This window comes from Trichosurus vulpecula, chromosome 2, assembly GCF_011100635.1.
Source record: "Trichosurus vulpecula isolate mTriVul1 chromosome 2, mTriVul1.pri, whole genome shotgun sequence".
Taxonomy (NCBI): domain Eukaryota; kingdom Metazoa; phylum Chordata; class Mammalia; order Diprotodontia; family Phalangeridae; genus Trichosurus; species Trichosurus vulpecula.
In genome coordinates this window covers 110,012,011-110,032,326 of record NC_050574.1, presented here as the reverse complement: position 1 = coordinate 110,032,326, position 20,316 = coordinate 110,012,011, and the positions used below count along the sequence as shown (strand labels likewise).

Below are 20,316 nucleotides of genomic sequence, written 5' to 3'. Positions count from 1 at the left end.
AGGGTTAGTTTGTATCCTTTATCCTGAAACAATAGTGACTAGATGCATATTTGCCCCAAATAAACTTGGCCCCGTTCTGTATCTCCTTGGGGATTATGGCATCATTCTTTCAGGCCTTTGCTAGCTCCCACTTGGGCTGTTACTGTCTGTTTTATAGGATGCTATATGTGAGTGGTATGTGTAAGGGGTTGGGTAGCTAGGTGGTACCATGGGTAGAGTACCAGGCCTGAAGTCAAGAAGACTCATCTTTGTGAATTCAAATCAGGCCTCGGACATATGCTAGCTGTGTGACCCCGGGAGAATGACTCAGCCCTGTTTGTCTCAGTTTTCATCTGTAAAATGAGCTAGAGAGGGAAATGGCAAACCACTCCAGTATCTTTGCCAAGAAAACTCCAAAAGGAGTCACAAACAGTTGGATGTGACTGAAACATGGCACAATACCTAAGTGACACTCAGACCCTCCAAATCATGGCACACAATAGCTAATGTTCTAGGCAAAGCCACCATCTTTATGGCCATGATCATAAAACAGAGTTAAGCAACAAGGATGACTGACCTGGTGTAGTCGTCCTCAACAAGCATGTGCTTTGGAATTGGCGAGTACCTTCCAGGAGAGATAGGTGGCAGGGAAGATTTGTACTCTAAAGTGCCATTGTTGCCAGAGAGAATGTGATTTTCCATTGGTGGAGAATAAGCTGGTGGGAGAAAAGAGAACAAAATTTTGATTTAGTTTAACTCAATATATGCTCCCTTAGATGCCAAGGGGGCATGTTAAAAACAGAAAGGTTCTGATGCCCACTGCAGACAATGGCAGCCAAACAGGAATGTGGAGTTTATGGTGTATTTGCATTTAATATACACAAGCAAATGGTGACTTTTATGGTTGGCAACATATAATAATGGGGGTATGTACAAAGCAAGTTAGCATAATTAAGAGAAGGGAAACAGTTGGAAGGGACAAGCAGGGTACACGTTTTTCAAGGCAATGATTAATTTTCTATTGAAATGGAAATGTTAACTTTCTAATTGTAGAGCCAGTTATTCTTTTCAAATGATTAATATCTAACCATCAAAAGGAAAATGGTGTTGGGAGAAGGTCCATTCAGCATGAAATTCTTCTTTCACCCCAAAATAATCCTGTACTTTTGTTTTTTTTCCTTTTTTTTGGTCTTGTACTTTTAGTCATGGAACAGTACAGTTTCCAAAGACTTAAAGTCAAGGATCACCCCAAGGGCAATGGAGAGAGACAGAAATGGTGGCTGTAGGAAGTCTGTACTACTTTAAAAATAAGATTCTATAAGGGAGATGTGGTGTACCAAGTGTCATCAAAGAAATGTATGATTGAAAAAGAAGACAAACTGGTCATAGAACAAGATTGGAGGATAACTGAAAGGATGGCCCATGTATTCTACTGGAGTTAGAATATTTTAGCATTAAAAACATGTGCATTTATTAAGCAGGGAACTCCCTCCTGTGCAAATGCCCCCATTATGTAAGCAAGCAAGAAAGAGGTAGCACTAAGCCATGATGGTGCAAGCCAGTCAATTCAAACCCATTTGATGAGATACAACTAAATTTTCAACAAAGGTTCATTCCCCAGTAAGCTCATCCAGTTAATCAAAGAATTCATCTGATCAAACAACTATACTCTTAAAAAATACAGCTGAAACATTTCCCTCATTGTTTGACGTTGCATTATAAGCAGCTACATTGGTAGCTTGCCTAATCCTAGCCCTGGCTAAGCTCTCTACTTCATGATTTCAGGATCATGGATTTATTTTTCCATTTTCTATTTTTTGGAGGGGAAAGGTGAAGCAATCAGGGTTAAGTGACTTGCCCAAGGTCACACAGCTAATAAGTGTCAAGTATCTGAGGCTGGATTTGAATGCAGGTCCTCCTGACTCCAGGACTGATGCTCTATTCACTTGGCCATGTAGCTGCCCCAGGACCATAGCTTTAGATCATAGATTTTGACCTAGAAAGGACATCAGAAGTCATCTTAGAGGCCAAAAATATAGTGAATAGAGACTTTACTTGAACTCAAAAAATTCTGGATTCAAAACCTGACTGGGACACTTTCTAGCTGGGTGACCCTGGATAAGTCACTTAAAACTGAATCTCAGTTTCTGCATCTGTAGAATGGAAATTAAAGAAAAGGATCTACCTCACAGGGTTGTTGTAAGGATTAAATGCAATAATATATGAAAACACATTGTAAACTTTAAAATGTTCCATAAAAGTTTTCATTTTTTGTCTAGTCTAATCCCTTTGCAAAGGATGGAACTGAGGCCCACAATTCTTTTAAATTTTAGTCCATTTTTCAATTAACATTCATCTATTTTCCATCCCTATTACCCCCCTAAATTTAATGGAAAAAAGAAAAAAACAAAACTCATGTAACAAATGTATGTATATATGTATAAATATGTGTATATATGCATATATATATTCAAACAGAACTAATTCCTACCTCGTCTATGTCAAAATATATATGTCTTATTCTTCATTTTGAATCTACCACTTCTTTGACAGGGAATAGGAAGATAGACCAACACCAGTCCTTCCCAAAGAGTTTAAAATAACTTGCCTAACATCAAATAGGTGACCACTATAGCTGGGATTTGAACTCTGGCCGTTTGTGTCCAAATTCAGTAACCTTTCAACTAAATGGTGTGGTCACCTGATGTCTATTTCCCATAAACCTCTTAGTATTTGTATTTCGGAATAATTTTTCCAGACTCCATTCTGTCCTTATTTCTCCAACACTGACCACAGATGATGTTCATGAAGTGAGTCATGGCCTCATTTTTTGGTAAATACTTTCTTTCAGGAATGTTGTGAGTCCCTTACGGACACATGTTAAAAATTCATCCATATCGGAAAATTCTAAGAAGGAAGATTATCTATATAATGGATACACCACCTAGGGTAAAGTGGGTTTCGGCTTCATTCATGATTGAAAAAGAATCACATATTCTTTGGAAATAGTCTTGAATCCTCATTAAAAAAAAAAACAAAACAAAACCAATATCTGACTTAATGGGCAGGTGAAGAATTAGCCAACCCTTATATTTCTCTCTGGAGAGCTAGCCCACGCAGACAGAGGTTAAACTACTTGCTTAAGACCACAATACTAATTAACGGCACGTGGATCCGCAATTAGAATGCTGAGGTTTCAGAGTCCCAGTCTCCTACTGAGACATAATGCGGCCTTTCATTTCCCAATTATTTTATCTATGGATATCTCCAAAATTATTTTTGAAGTATTATATTAAAAAGGCAGAATTAGTTCATATCTTGTCACAGAAGACACAGCATCCATCAGCTGAAGCCCTCAGTGACCTTTTAAAGGGTTCAGACAAATGGCCTGCCCCATAAGTAGTTGCTGGCTTCCTGAGGCCTGAGCAGGCCATTATGGTGCCAGCCCTCCTCCCACTTCCATAGCCATAGTCAATACCATTTTTTTTTCTCCCTTACAAATGAAAAATGAGTTCAGAGGAAAATGGTAGCTCTGATATCAAGGATCAAGGGCAGTGATTTAAAACTTCAAATCTAACATCTCCCTTGGGGCTGTTTTCTCACATTATTAGACTCTCCCGATTTTTTTTTTTTGGCCATGCACCATTTTTCTAGCATAATGCTACCCTGATCTTATCTCTGAAGACATTAGGATTTTTTTCTTAGGAGGCATTAATCATGCCTTTTGGCACTTGAGAAATACCAATTTAATAATATGGTTACAAAAAAATTACTACAATCACACTATATTACACAGCACATTAAGCATTTCCAATACAGTGATCAAGGAGGGATTGCTAAGGGTCCTTATCTACTACCTTCCTCATCTCATCAAGAGACATGAGTCTTAGGAGGCAATTAGGGAGGGAGCTGGAGTGGACCTTTGTCTGGCTAAAAAAAAGAGTGATGCTCTAGGGTGGTTAAGCTTTTGCACCATTCCAATTCGGGCAAGGTAGGAAGCTGATGGAATGGCCACTGCTGGGAGGGAGGTACTTACAGTGAGTAATATCAGGTGGGCCATAAGGATCTGTCATATAAATGGTGGTTGGTTTGCCAACTTTTAGATAAACTACATCTGAAGTGTTCTTCAATATCGCTACAGCTTCTTCATGTGTTACTTCTTCTAGACTGTAGTTATTTACCTTGAATAAAAAGAAAAAAAAAAACCTCAGTAAAATTAGGGTCACTCTGAGGAGAACAATTTATACAATAACAATACCATAAAGACAAACAACTTGAAAAGACTTAAGAATTCTGATCAATTCAATGAATAATTTTGTTTCCAGAGGAGCAATGATAAAACATATCTATCTATTTATCTATCTATCTATGTATCTATCTATCTACACACACAAAAATATGTATATGTAAGTATGTGTGTATGTGAAATTTTCAAAGATAGCCAGTGTGGGAATTTGTTTTGCCTATTTGTCATGTAAATGGTGGTTGGTTTCCAACTTTTAGATAAATAATACATGAACTGTCCTTCAATATATGTATATGTATATATATGTATATACAATGTATAGCTTCTTCATATGTCTTGTTTGTCTTACTTTTTTGATGTAGGGGAGGGGAGGAAGGAAATGGGAATAGAATGAAATAAGCATTTATTTAGTGCCGACTGTGTTCCAGGAACTGTGCTAAGCACTTTACAAATATCTTACTTGATGGTGGGAGGGATAGAAGGTATATTTTTATTCATGAAAAAAAACCACACACACATTCAATGAAAGAAAAAAGAATCAGGGCCACTGAATGCAGTATTCTAGTTAAGCAAAGCAGCTATAGAAGATGCTCATAGTGTGACCCGAAACAGATGGCACAGATTTCCAAAGCATGAAAATAGTAATTAGAAGAGAACAGATGACTTCATGGTACTGACTAATCAACATAAAATCGATTTCATGCTCTAATCCAATTGGACCAGCTTCTCATCTTGAATTGACCTGATTTCTCATGCCTCTTTCTTCCCTCTAGGTCACTAGGCCCAAAATGTTGTCCTTCCTTCTCAACACTGACTGAAGTTTTGCTGATGATTTAAATCATAACTCAAAATGTTGGCTTCTCCACAAAGTTCTGATCCTCCTCAATCAAATCTAGTGATAAGTGGTTTCCCTCCACTTCAATGAGATCACAGAATCCAGTTCCAGAACTGGAAGGGACCTCAGAGGACATCTCCCTCATTTTACAGATAGAGAAACTGAGGCCCAGAGACACCAAATGACTTATCCAAGGTCACAAAGGTAGTGTCAGAAATGGGATACGAACTCAGGTCCTTGGATTCTGGCATCATCACTCTTTCCACCAGAGATGGAGATAATGAAGGAGCTATCCCCTTGAATTTTAAAGTGTTTTTCTTTTCACCAGTGCATATTTTAGTTGTCTGTGTTTGTTTCTTAGTCCATTATTAGACTGGAAGCTCCATGAGGGCATGTATTGGGCCACTTGGCATAGTGAAGAGTGTGTTACAACTACAGACACATTGTATCTGTGATGATTAACTTTGATAGACTTGGCTCTTCTCAGCAATGCAAAGTTCTAAGACAACTCCAAGACTCATGATGGAAAATACTATCCACCTCCAGAGAGAGAATTACAGAGTCTGAATGCCTATTGAAGAAAACTATTTGCTGTCTCTCTCTCTTTTTTTGTTTTTATTTTGTTTCTTCTTTTTCATGATTCATTCCATTGATTATAATTCTTCTTTACAACTTGACTAATGTGAAAATATATTTAGTGTGAAGGTATATATAGAACCTATATCAGATTACATGCCATCTTGGGTGGAAGGAGGGAGGACAGTGAAGGGGAGAAAATTTGAAACTCAAAAACTTGTGGAACTGAATGTTGTAAACTAAAAATAAATAAATTTAAAAGAAAAAAAAGAATGTGTTAAACTTGGAATCAGCAAAACCCGGGTAAAAATTTTACTTCTGGTCTTTGGTAGCTATGCAAATTCCTAAGCCTCTCTAGGCCTCAGTTTCCTTATCTATGAAATGACTGATTTGCACTCAATGGCCTCTACAGAACTCTCCAGTCTCCAAACTGATGATCTTATGAGTCTCTGAATTGGTGATCTACCTCACCGAGCTGCTGCGAAGCTCTTATGAGAAAATTTTTATGAGTTCCTTTTAAAAACTTGGCTATTATTATCTAAACTTTATTTTTTTCCTCATTCTGTAGCACACTGCTCTCTGAACAGTAAGCACTTCACAACGTTAGTGTTGTTCTACCTACCTATTTTCCTCTTCCACATGGCAGCCCTTCAAATGCTTGAAGGCCCCTATTATGTTCCCTTCAAGCCTTCTCTTCTTAGGGTTGCTTAAAGAAGAATATAAGCAGATGGAAGGGGTGTTTGCTCCAAAAGGAATCACCAGAGGTGGCTCCAAATATTGTCACCACAGTATTCAGAAGTGCCAGCACAGGAAGTGCAAGAGAGAAAAGCCTCCTTGCCTTCGTTGGGTGGATTGACAGGTGAATGGATAAGAACCCTACTGCCAAATAACTAGGGGGATTGAATGAAAAGCAGCCCCTAACTTCAGTAGGCTCTTGGCAATGTTTTATCATCTCATTACCAATGTCAGGTAGAGGGAGGGATGGTGCCATTCATGAAACTGTCAGCATATGACAGAGATGTATGCAGCTTGCTTAAACCCTACCCTTTGCTGTTTTTCAGATGGGCAGGATAAGATCCCTAGTATCATCACCTTGAAAACTGTTAGGAATTCAACACTTGCTTCACTGGATTGGAAAAGTTAGAAAAGTGTGTGAGGACAGAAGGATGTATGAAGACAGGATGGGTGAGAAAAGAGAGGGATGGAACAAGAATGGGAATTCTATGTCAATTCAGCCAACATCCATAAAGTGCCTGCTGTATACAGAATCCTGTGTACTGGGAGAGATACTAAAGAAATAAGGAATAATGCCTGCTCACAAGGAGCTCATAAACTAGTAAGAAAATTGCACAGACAGGCAACTATAATACAACCACAGACCCGGAGCCAGGAAGACGTGTGTTCAAATTTTACCTTACATATTTATTAGCTGTGGGAAATCAGGCAAGTTATTTAGCTTCTCTCAATCTCAATTTTCTCTTCAGTGGAATGGGTATAATAATGGTACCCACCTCAGAGAATTATTTTAAGGATCCAATGAGATAACACATGTAAAGAACTTTGCAAATCTTAAAGTGTAATAAAATGCTAGTGATTAGCCTTTATATATTAAAATTGCACCATAATTATTTAAGGGAACTTAAATTAGATGTTATTCAAGGTGAAAGAGAACAGATAATTAGTGACTGTGGAGTTCAGAGAAGCTTGGAGAAAGGTGGCATTTTAGCTGAGTCTCGACAAACTGTTAAGACTTCAATAGCAGAGATCAACCAATGGACATAGATTTGTTAATCATCAATTATGTGTCAGAAACTGTGCTAGGTGTTGGGGATACAGAGGAAAGTGAAAAGGTCCCTGCCCTCAAGGAGTTTACAGTCTGTAGGAGAAGATGACATACGCATATATCAGTCTATATATAATATATAACAAATGCAAGTTAATTTCAGGAGGGGTAGAGGGAAGGGAATAAGCATTTATTAAATGCCTACTACATGTCAGGCATCATGCTGAGCATTTTATGATATCTCATTTAAGAGGCATTAGGAAAGGTTTCATGTAGAAGAAGTGCTTGAATTGAGTATTGAAGGAAAGACTGAGTATTGAAGGGAAAGAAGGGATTCTAGGAGGTAATGATGAGTAGGGTATGGTTTTCCAGGCATCAGAGACAGCCTGTGCAATGAACAAAGGGACAGGAGATGCAATGTTCTATGTAAAGAATGGTTAAAAAAAAACAACCCTCAGACACTTTCCATACTTACTAGCTGCGTGATCTTGGGCAAGTCACGATTGCCCTACCTTCCCCCTTCAAAAAAAATTCAAAAAGGAATGGTAAAAAATGGCTAGTTTGGCTGGTCTTAGAATTTGTGGAGGTGAATAATGAATGATAAGTCTATAAGGTGCCCAGTCATAAAGAGATTATTAAAGCCAAATGGCAGAGCTTATATTTGATCCTTAATGCAATAGGAAGCCAGCCATTTGCATTTATGGAGTAGGAGAGTCATACAGAGTCAGAGTCAGAGCCAGGCTTTAGGCAAGTTGTTTTGATGACTGTATGGAAGATGGACTGCAGAAGGGAAATACTGAGGCAGGGAGACCAGAGTAGGAGATAGAATGGTATAGTGGGAAGGGTGCTGAACTTAGAGTCCACTGAGCTGGATTGGAGGCTCAGCTTTTTCATTTACCATCTAGGGAATTTGGGGAAGTCACTTAACCTCTCTGACCCTTGGTTTCTTCTTCATAGGCCAAAGTGGGATGACAGTACTTACGACAGTACTTACTGGGCAGTTAGGAGAAAATAATTATGAATGTGTTAATCATTATTGTGAATAAAAGTATGGGAAAGGAATACTCTTGAAATTTTGAAGAAAAAAAACAATTCAAGGAAGACTAATGTTTTTCACTGACTGATTCAAGCATCCCATAATTTGACTAGCTTTGGTCAGGGATTGCTAGTGGCCTTGTAGAAACAGAAAAAAATGAAACAAAACAAACAAAAACCAAACCCTGACTGAGAGGTGTTTTTGTGGTGATGTCCACCAACTTGTTTTATTTTCCAGAAAGTATATTCCTTGGTGAAAATCTTCAGTGTGCATTTCCTGGGAACATCTGTGAGTTGTTGAGTTTAATTAGGATACCGCTGATAAGGCTTATATGTGGTCTTTTGAAAGCGCTAGAATAGTATGGGAGCTCTCCCAAGAAGTCTTCTTTTGTGCTGAAGTCTTCAAATTGTATTTCACAAAAGTGGGCCTGTTTGGGTTAATTATGTGTGTGTATTATCCTATGAACTCTCAAGACAATGGGGCTACAGCTGGTGTTGATTGTCTGAAGAGAGGGTGCAGCTGATTGGCTGATGTCTCTAGTGATTGTTACTTCCACTGAATCAAAGACCACAGAGTGTTTGAGCTCAGAGGGGTCTTTGCGAATCATTTCAGGACCTTCTCTCCCTCTCATTTTACAGAAGAGGAGACTAAAGCCCAGAGATGGAGGGTGACTTGCCCAAGGTAACATAGCAATTTAGTGTCTAAGCAGAAGGACTCAACCACGAGTCTCTTGATTCTCAATCTAGTGTTCTTTCCATAATTCACAGAGACCATCTTGTTGGACCCCCTCATTTCACAAATGAGGAAAGTGAGGCCTAGAGAGATAAAATGAGTTTCTTGAAGCCTCCCAGGCAATGGAAGGTGGAACTAGAATTTCGACCCACACTGAATCCCAAGTCATCCAACCAAATACAGTGCTCTTTCTAGGATGAATGCTATATTGTGTCCGATTTTGTTTGGCACTGACTATCTGTGATGGATGGTGAGGGCTGAGCAGTCAGTCCTCCACTTTAGAAAGCAATCCTGAGACTCTGAGGGAGGTGTTGTATGGTGGGCACATCACATGCCCTGGATGGTGGTCTCCTCATATTAGCAAAGAGAACAGAGCACAAGGAAAGCTGTTGGTGACATGACTCAGAGAGAAGATGAAATGCCACCGTGAGCTCGGGGGAGTAGGGCAAACTCCAGATGAACGAGAAGGTGCCAGGGGAATGTGCTGGCCAACTCAGGATAAATTAGGGTGCGTAGGAGTTTAAACTAGTGCCTGGCGAATGAACACAATAGAACAGAGGTACAGAGTGGTGTGGAGGAGGGCGGTGGTGGTGGGAAAGGAATGGAAGTACTTGCCACAAGCAACAAAATAAGCAGATGACGGATATGGGAAGATGAATATGCAGTCACCGATATCAGGATTGGAGGCAAACCAGAAAATGCATTAGGGAGTAGGAAGTGGGTTGGAAAGGGAACCTGAACTGCAATTTGAGAAACTACCAGGCCCTATAAAATATCAGGGATAGCTTTATATTATGTCTTTGTATCCCCAGTACCCAGGAGAGTGCCTGATAAAACCCGTTCCACTTTGGGATAGTCCTAAATTTTAGTAAGTGTTTTCTTATAATTGTATTTATTCACTATGTTTATTCTGCATATACTGCATATATTTATTATGTGTATATATACATACACATATACATATGTACATATATACCCACAGAAAGTATACATATATGTATTTATGAACACAGAATAAATACATATGCCTTTAACATAATATGTATGATTATAAAATATATTATATACTTGTATGTACACACACACACAAACACTTATACACACTTATTTTCTCCTCCATTAGAATACAGGCTCCCTGAGACTAGGAATGACCTCAGTAAATGTTTGCCCAATTAAAAGAACAATATCAATAAAAAGAGCAAAAGCTTGCCCTTACATGTCGATCTGTGGTTCTATTGGTATAGGAAATTCCTAGAACACACACGGATTCTTAGATTGTTCTCCCCATTTGTCATAACATCATAGATTCAGAGGCAGAGGGGACCTTGAGCCATCACAGAATCTCAGAGTCAGAAGGCAAACAGGGCCCACCTAGCGTAACCCATACTCCTACCCCCTAAAGAATTCCCTTTAAAACATACCCACTAAGCATTTTTCCAGCCTTTCCCTGGAGCTCTCCAACGGAGAAGAAGTCTTTCTTAGAGGCAGCCCATCCCACTTCTGGATAGCTTTTGTTTTTAGGAAATTGCTTCCTTTTATGTGTAGACTATATTTATTCTCTCTATATTTACGTTTATACAGACTTTTAAGCTTTAATAGCTTAAAACTGCACTAAGACTTTTGGGATGCATTGTGTAGTCATTATCTCTGTCATTAAGAACATAAACTCCTTGAGAATAAGGATTGTTTTGTTCTTTGTGTTTTCATCCCCAGCACCATGCACAGTTCCTGATGCGTAGCAGTTACTTTCTCAATACTTGTTGATTGTAAGTTGACTATATCAATCTTGAATTTGTCTCTTGGCCACTCTCACTCACTGCTTCTTGTTCTGTCTTCTGGGGCCTTATCAAACATGCCTTATTCTTCCTCCACATGCCATCCCTTCCTATATTGGCAGAGAGCTATGAGTGGCATCCTGCTTTAGTGGATAGAATGTTGAACATGGAGAAATGAAGACTTGAGTTCATTGCTTGCCTCGGGTACTTAATAGGTAGTTGACCACAGAAAAATCATTTAACCTCATAATGTGAGCATGCGGTACCCACTTCATAGGCTTCTTTGAGTAGATACTTAAAACATTTTGCAGACTTTTAAAGCCCTTCATAAACATCAGCTGCTGTAATTTTATGGGTGAGAAAGATGAGGCCTTAAGAGGTTTGGTGATTTGTCTACGGTCACATATCTGGCTAGCTGACAGAGCCAAAACTGGAACCCAGGTCCTTTGACTTAAATCTTGTATTCTCTGTATGAACGATAGTAACATTCACATACCACTTTCAGGGCTCTAAAGCATTTTACAATGCTTTTATATTTTGATCCCTATGAGATAAGTGCTATTATAGCCCCCATTTTTTCTATGGCAGTGGCTTGACCAGGACCACACAGCCAGCATGGTCAGAGACAAGTACATGGAGGCTTGTCACCAGAAGGACAGCTGAGAGGCAGAGCATTTACTGGGCTAAAGCGGGCCACTCACAATGTGTCCGCTAAGGCATGCTGGGTTCAGGATCATCGCCCAAGGAATACCTAAATCAATGTAAAATCACTGAGGGTTTGAAGCATGGGAGAAGGGTATGGTGTAAGTAGCTTTAGAAAAAGAATAATTCAGCAGGACCCAGCTGGTGCTTCAAAGGAGCTGGATAATCTGCACTTCCTTGCTCGAAGGGAAGGGGAAGGGAAAGATGAGGATGAGATGTAGCAAGAGAGGAAACATAATGCATTTTGTGTTTTGAAGAAAGAGAACTCATTTTCCTTTTGTTTCCAGCAATCTGTCTTTCAGAAACTTCTAGTCATTTATTTTTCTCTCACACAATATGCACTGAATCATTTCTTTTCAAACCTTGCCTGATCTTCCAAGCTTGGCACCTACCCGGAGGGCAGGGCTATTTTTTCCCCCTCTTACATAAGACAAGTGATCTGTTCCTGTTCCAGGTGCATTTTTTATACCATGTTTTAAATTTAAGACATTTAAGGATTATGTCTTAGTTATTTTGGGGGAAAAAAAAGTTAGCTTGACAATGAATGTCAAGAAAAATTGTAAAAGAGGGTGAGCTGTTAGCATGGAGCCAGGAAACATTTTTGACAGATTTACAGTGGCTTTATTATTATTGTTGTTATTTTAAAATGTGAAAATCAAGCCAGAATTTTAAACAGAGCTATAAAAAGTCAGCCCACAATACTTAGCATGATATTGCATTTGTAACAGGTAGAGAACAGTGCAGAGTAGATGCTAGCAAGAATATAATATATAGAACAGGAAGGCTTCAGGTCCCATCATAGGAGGTCAGAGGGTATTGAGCTAAAAGGCACCTCAGGGAAGTCCTAGTTCAACTCACTTATTTTGTAAGTGAGCCAGCCATGGCCTGGAGAGTTAGAGTGACTTGTCAAGGCCTGAAAATGCATTCTGATAATATATTCACAAACAATCCCAGTGATTAAGTAGAGGGGGAAGCATCAGGAGAAACCACCAGGGGCTTTCCAAGGAACTCTGGTAGGTAAAAATAGGTGAAAAGCACACGAACATGGGCAAATACAAAATGGGGGGGGGGGGGAGACAAGGATTTCTTCAGCATTTTACTGTGTGCCAAGCATTTTAAGAGCTTTACAGATATTATTTACTTAGTACAGTGCCTCATCACCTTAACTCCCTCAGTTGCCTCTCCCCTTAAAGTCATCCCTTAGAGAGGGCTGAGAACTTTCCAGGTAACTCTCAATTTCCCATCAGCAGCTCTGTTTAGTTTTGATTCTATAACATCAGGCCCTCACAACAGGTACCCTCTGATTGCTCTTCCCCTTTCTCCACTCCGTGCTTAGCACAATTCCTGGAACGTAGTAGGTGCTTAATAAATGTTTAATGAATTGAACTGAATTGTTCCTCACAACAATTCTGGGAGGTAGGTGCTATTGAGTCCCACTTTACAGTTGAGGAAACTGAGGCAGACACAGATTAAGTGACTTGCTCCAGCTCACACAACTAGAAAGTATCTGAGACAGGATTTGAATTCAAGTCTTCCTGATTCTAGGCACAGCACTCTATTCACTGAATAACCCAGCTGCCTCCAGGAGGGACACAACACTCTGCCAATGGTGCCAGGAAAGCTGAAGCCTCCATTGAGCCAAGGCTTGTGAAAAAATAATTCTGGACAAGATAAAGTGTGTGTCTGTGTATGTGTGTGTGTGTGTGTGTGTGTGGTGGTGTGGGAGGTATGATCCGAGCAATAAGAAAAGGAAGGGAAAAGGTCACTATTCGGGGCATCTACCGTAATACAGATAATATAATGGTAATACCAAGTCATATTTATACGATACTTTGCGGTTTACAAAGCTTATTCATTATTCTGTCCCTGTGAAATGGATAGTGAAAATATTTTTAGCATCATTTTGCAGGTGATTAAATGATGTGTCCTCAGTCACATGGCTATTATGTGTCAGAACCCAGATTTGAGGCCACAACCTTTCTATATATTATGCATATTATCTTTTTATTATACTATTGTCTCTCAGGGACAAAGAATTGGGCATTAAATTTTTTTCTTATGATATACAAGAGTCCAAATAAGTGATATTTACATGAGTGTTTTACCTTTGAGCCACATTTGGGAAATTCAATTTTCCCCATGGAAATTCAAATGAGGCTTGAAATAACTGTGTATCATATGCATGGTTGAAGAAATTAGGGATGTTTATCCTGAGGAAGAAAAGACTTGGGAGAGAGGGGCATAATTTTTACTGTGAAGGATTAGGGGCAGCTAGGTGGCAGAAGAGTAGAGTTCTGAGCCTGAAGTCAGGAACGTCTGAGTTCAAATCTAGCCTCAGACATTTACTAGCTGTGTGTCCCTGAGCAAATCTGTTTGCCCCAGTTTCTCCAACTATAAAATTGGGATAATAATAGTACCTACCTCCCAGGTTGCTGTGAGGATAAAATGAGAAAATATTTGTAAAGCACAGTACACAGTGACTGGCACATAGGAGGGGCTACATAAATATTTATCCTCCCCCCCGCCTTTTGTGTGGGAGAGATGTACTCCACTTGGATCAATTGGTGGAAGTTCTAAGATGATGGAAGTCAACTTCCAGAATGAGTTTCCTAACAGTTAGATTCATCCAACATTGGGATGGGCTGCTTTTGAAATCTTTGAATTCCCCATCATTATAGGTGTACAAATGGAGGCTTTATTACCTCCCCCATCATATCAAGGGAACTCAGGTTGATAGTTGTAATACGTGACCTTTCAATTCTAAAGTTCTGTGACTGGTCACAGGTGAGGGGATGACATAGATGTTGGCAGTAATTCCACTGCCCAAATACGCTTTTCCCATGCTTTCCCACCTCCATCTCTTTGCTCACACTATTTAGCAGTCTGGCATTTCTGTCCTTCCTCCATTTTCCTACTATTTGAAATCCTTCTCATTCTTCAATGTTAAATGCCCAAATATGATTCCCTCTCTATCTCTCTCTCCAATCTTTCCAATCAGAAGTAAGACTCCGTATGGCATGGTAGAAAGAGTGCATCAGGGAAGATACGAGTTTGGATTCTGGTTTTGACACTTACTAATTGTGTGACTGCTAGCAAATCATTTTCTTTCTCTGAGCCTTAATTTCCACAGTCATAAAATGGGCACAATAATACATATACAACCCCCCTCGTAGGTGGTTGAGTTACTTAAGTACAGAGTGAAAGTATTTGATGAAATATAAAGCTTAAGAAAAACCTCCCTCCTTTGGACATCAACATGAAGCTTATATCCCATGCAATAAGACCAATGGTAACTTTGGCTTCGATCTTTTTTTCATACAAAAACTCAGACAACTTAACGGAATTATAAAACTAGAGTTGGAGTGGTTCTTAGAGGCCAGATCTAGACTAATCTATTCTTTTGACAGATGAGGAGACCGAGGCTAGGGGAGTTAAGTGACTTGCCCAAGGTGTCCCAGGTAGGGAGCATCAGAGGTAATGTTTAAAGTTAAGTTCTCTGACTGCTCTTTACAGATCATAATGTTGTCTTCTTACGTTATCCAATTGTTCAAAATAGTCTCACCATGCTCCACCCTGCTATTCTCAGCTGTTTTAATCTTCATAGTTCCAAATATGGACAATCCGCAAAACCAGGATTTCCTAGGTATATAAATGCCTGCATTTAGTCATGCTCACCATTAGTAGTCTGTCTCCTACTTGCAAACGTCCATCTTTCTGTGCTGCGCCTCCATCTATAATTTTAGTAACATAAATACTGTTGTCTCCAGGGATGTGTTGATTGCCCACACCTCCTGCGATACTGAAGCCTAGACCTATGGGAGGAAAAGGACAGAAAAAAAGACCTTTTATGGAGTGTTTATTTAATAAAAACAATGTAATTCTTTGACAGTTTTCTGAAATGGTTACACATCCATTATAGTATTTTTCCAATAATGGGCATTCTGCAAGGCTCTTTTCCGTTCTTCCTTTCCTTCAAGCAGTTGAGGATTTGTGATGGCTACTCCTAATGAGACCAGGGTCAAAAGTTCAATCCTGTATGGGCCAATTAACTTTGCTATATTCTCTGGCTACAGTCTATATCCCTACCTTCAACTAATCATTTCCCAAGCCTTTCATATTGGTCCAAAGCAGGATTAGGCAAGAGGATACAGTTAGACTGCATAAATCTATCACCTTTATTTGGAAAAGAATTCAAGGATGAGACTGCTGGAAGTAGGTCAATATAGTTCTCTTCATATGCAAATTAACTATGGCCAATAATTATTTTTAGGCTTCAACAAAGTCAAAATGTGGAAAACATAGGCTTATTTTGATAGAGAAGCAATATCTATAGTCTTAGACATTCCTGAACGAAGAACATGAAGGGAGAAGAAATATCCCAAAGTCTCTGATCATTCATTTGGGCGGTAAAACATTTAAGAAACAATAATATTTCTTGCTATCTGACCAGAAACCAGAACTCCCTTCTGGGGCCCTAGCGGCCTGATTGATGGTCTGATCAGTCAGCTACTCAATGTAGGCCCAGCTCCAGCCATATTCTCACTAGCTTTCTTGCTCTCACATGTGTTTCCTGAGTATTCATCGTTCATTCCAATTCTGTAACCATAATCAAATCAACTCTTTCTTTGTCCCTGGAAAGGCTGTGTCAATCCCTCCTCCCACTCCCTTTCCACTCATCATTCCTGTAACTTTCAGAAGCAAAATACTCCCCTCTCTGTTCATCGTTCCCCTATATACTTTGTCTTCCCCCATTAGAACGTAAATTTATTGAAGGCAGAGACATCATTGCTTTTTATCTATATCTTCAGCATAGCACAATGTTTGGCACTTAATAAATTATTTTCATTCGTCCCTTCAATAGTATTTCAAAAAGAGTAAGAGTAAGAAATAAGGGTCCTTCAGACTTTTTCTCCTCTAAAGTCGCATTGTCATGCGTCTCTATTTCTGTTTCCTTCTTGGCATTCTTTATAGTTACTGTACTTTGCTAAGTAAGCAGCTCAATGGACATTCAGTGGCTATTTCCCACATACAAACAAACAGGGAAAAGAAAAAGAAGAGGGGGAGAAAAGGAGGAGAAGAAAAGAAAGAAACAGGAAGAAAAGGAGGAGAAATTAGCGGAGTGGGAGAAAGATTTTGAAGTATAGAAATGACTGTTTTCATAATATCACAGACTAATGTGAAAACATTTAAAACAAGTCTTCCTGCTTTTGCATTTTATTCTGAAGTCAAAACAAAGTATAAAATTTTAAGTGTCATTTTAAAAGTAACTGTAAAAGTATAATTTTACCAAATTATAGATAGAGAATAATCATTCCCTACCTCCAAAAGATATAAGCCTCAAGTTAAAGGGATGGGTTTAATTGAATTTAAAAGCACACGAATGACAGCATTCAAATAGTATTTTTCCCCTTTTTTCAAAAAGGACAACTTCAGCACTATATTTGCCACAAATATTTTCATTTTATTTCACAATCACTCTAACATTTGGTAATTATCTCAAGCAAGAAGCTTGACTGCTTAACTGCATGATATGCAAGACCATACTTAATGATCAACACCTATTTGCATTCTAATTGATTAATAAGGCCCTTGAGAGTCAGCAAAGCTAAGTCCATAGAGGACTGCCCCTGGAGCTGGAAAGACCCAAGTTCAAGTCAGGGTCCTGTTAAGTGCTGATTGATTGATAGGCTCTTTGATCCAAACTCCTCTGGCATCATCTCCATAACTAAAGCACCCCAGGAAATTCTCTGAAATAAGTGGCTGGAGGTACTTTTCAGGCTTCAGTTTTCTATTCCAATAAAATCACAGGTTAGGCCTCATATTTTTTGAAGGCCTTAATGATTCAACTTTTACAGAGTGAAAGGTCTAAAATAAAAGGTCATATGGGACTCTGTGTCCCGATCAAAGTCTTGGCTTTCTGTTCATGAAACCTGTTCTGAGGCAGCTGGCGGTGGAGTGGATATAGCCCGGGGCTGGAGTCCAGAAGACCAGAGTTCATATCCCACCTCTCCACCTCAGACACTGACTCACTATTTGACCTTGGCAAGGTTCAGGAGTTGGTCAGAAGTTGACAGGGTCATCAGTCAGGCTGTCTGGCCAGACAAGAAATGGTAGAAAGAATGAAATAGGAACTATCAGACTCCTCAAAATGATTTCTATGAACATATCATTGCTTAGGAGATAGAGAGAGCGAGAGAGGGAGGGAGGGAGGGGGGGAGGGAGAGAGAGAGAGAGAGAGAAGGAAGAGGAGGAGGAGGAGGAGGAAGAGGAAGAGGAGGAGGAGGAGGAGGGACAGAGACAGAGAAAAAAGGTGGGAAAGGGACACAGAGACTGAGGCAGTGATGGAGAAAGGGCCTAAGATCCCTGACAAGCTTATAGTTAGGTTTTCTTGCAATTTCCAGTGTGATCAGGAACATGCTAGAATCTCCATTCTAGCTCCCCATGTGGGATGGAGATCATGGGCACCCCTTCTCTATGGGAAGCTATAATTAGAAGGTGAATGGTCATCCTTTTAATGAAAAAACAACAACAATGCAGTTTTGAATTCAAACTTGCACAACCTCCCTGATACAGTAGAGGACTCACTGGAGCTCACTGTTGTTATGACTGTGTGCTAGGTGGCTCAGTGGATAGAGCGCTGGACCTGGAGTCAGTGAGACCTGAATTCAAATCCAACCTCAGACACTTACTAGCTGTGTGACCTTGGGCAAATCGCTTAACCCTTTCCCCCTCAGTTTCCTCATCTGTAAAATGAGAAGGAAAAGGAAATAACAAACCGTTCCAGTATCTTTGTCAAGAAAACCCCCCAAATGATCACGAAGAGTTGGACATGACTGAAATAACTGAACAACAAATAGTTTTGACTGAAGCCATACGAGGGAAAGAATTATTATCCTTTCTCTCCCTCCCTGTCTAACAATGATGATGGTGATGATGACAACTAACCTTTATATGCTGACTTTTCTATAAAGTTTGAAAAGTCCTTTTCATACAACATCTTTCTTGGACCTTACAAGAACTATAGGAAGTAGGTGCTACAAGTATTATTATTCCTTTTTGACAGATGAACAAACTGAGGCTCAGGAAAGTTAAGTGATTGCCCATAGATGCACAGCCAGTAAAGATATGTGATTTGAACCCAGGTCCAGCAGTCTAGCTGCTGTGACACACTGCCTCAAAAAATCAGAAAGTGGCTTCAATGGCTAATTCTGATACTGCCAAGCATGGCTAAAATAGTCAGGCTCCTGGTACGGGTAATATGGGTAGCCAGTGATGATGGTCATTTTAATTTACATTACTACAGCAACAAAGGATATTTGTTCAGTCTTGACTCAGACTCTATGGACTAAATTATTTCTACTGAGTAGCAATATATTCTGTCAAAATAACATAAATGATTAGTTAATAGATAGATGACAGGGTGATAAATTGCAATAAAACATCTTTGGAATTATATTAGAAATCCTATGAATTTTGAATGAATTAATTATTATTGCTGTTGTTGATAATAAATGCAAAATGAATTTAGAATGCTAGGACAATTAAAATAAGTGTTGTCTCCTTTCCTACGGAAGTGAGTAATTATTCTCTGTATTTATATGCTGCTGTCACAGCAATGACTGGATTGATGACTGTGCCATATCTAAAGAATGTGTTTATCCAGCTGAAGATGATCAAGGAGAGGGAGAGAGAGAGAGAGAGAGAGAGAGAGAGAGAGAGAGAGAGAGAGAGAGAGCGATGTCCTTCTCCAGGCAAGTTTGCCATAGAAATAATCTGAAGGTTTCATTACATTGGTTTTACTTATACTATTATGAACCCCTATCAAAGACTTTGATGAGTTAAGTATCCCAGTGTATTTTTGACACAGTTTAATTTTCCATATACAAAATGGACATTTTTAGTGCTTTTATTTCTTTTTACTTAAATGAATTTTTAACTACCATTTTTAACACCACAATCACTTCTGGAAGTTCAACCCCCTTTCTCAATCCCTGGAATCAAATATCCCTTAGTAATGAAATTAAAGTAAAAAAAAAAACCCTAATATAGTGATGGGCTCTGATAATACAGGCATCATTCTACTGGAGGAAGTCTCTTCCTATCTGTTGAAAGGAGGTGTTTTCCATTCCTGTGCTTTCCCCAAAGCCATCCATCCATTCACACACTGGGACAAAATTTCTGTTTGTGAATGCCCAGAGGTTATTCTTAGCAATGAAAAAGACAGGCTTAAAAAATGCAATACAAACATGCCTGCATGGGCATGCACACACATATACACACACAACACAAACCCTAGGGACTCAGATCTATGTACTTTGAGCCCCAAATAAATATCACCAGCAGAATAACTTACAGAAAGGCAGAGGCATCATATCATCCCTCTAAACAAGGCCAAGGCTACTACTGGAAATAATTATCTGGTTGACATTTAAAGTCTAAGATTGTACTGCTAACACTTTTATCATCATAGATATCATCAGACATAAATATAGCCACCCAAATGAAGTAAGTTTATATTTAACCCCTCTCCCCCATATACCACATACAACAATTGGATATACAAGAAAAAGCAGACTGGTTTCAAATATCTCACCAAGTGGATGGACAATATTGTTCTTTGAAGACACAAAGTCAGTATTCTTTTTTAGTATG

General features: G+C 39.2%; 1 protein-coding gene across 1 annotated transcript; it reads right to left on the bottom strand.

The window, feature by feature from the left end:
* Positions 1 to 534: 534 nt before the first annotated feature.
* LOC118836711 (disks large homolog 2-like) lies at positions 535 to 15,478 on the bottom strand. The gene is made up of 3 exons (XM_036743919.1): positions 15,340 to 15,478; positions 4,016 to 4,160; positions 535 to 695 (listed from the first exon to the last, which is right to left on the bottom strand). The coding sequence occupies exons 1-3, from the start codon at positions 15,340 to 15,342 to the stop codon at positions 535 to 537; spliced, it is 309 nt and encodes a 102-aa protein (XP_036599814.1). The 5' UTR covers positions 15,343 to 15,478.
* Positions 15,479 to 20,316: the final 4,838 nt, after the last annotated feature.

Coding starts and splice junctions, on each gene's coding strand:
- LOC118836711 (XM_036743919.1), bottom strand. Junction 696..4,015: donor CCCACCTGATATTACTCACT/GTAAGTACCTCC, acceptor TTCTCCCACCAG/CTTATTCTCCACCAATGGAA.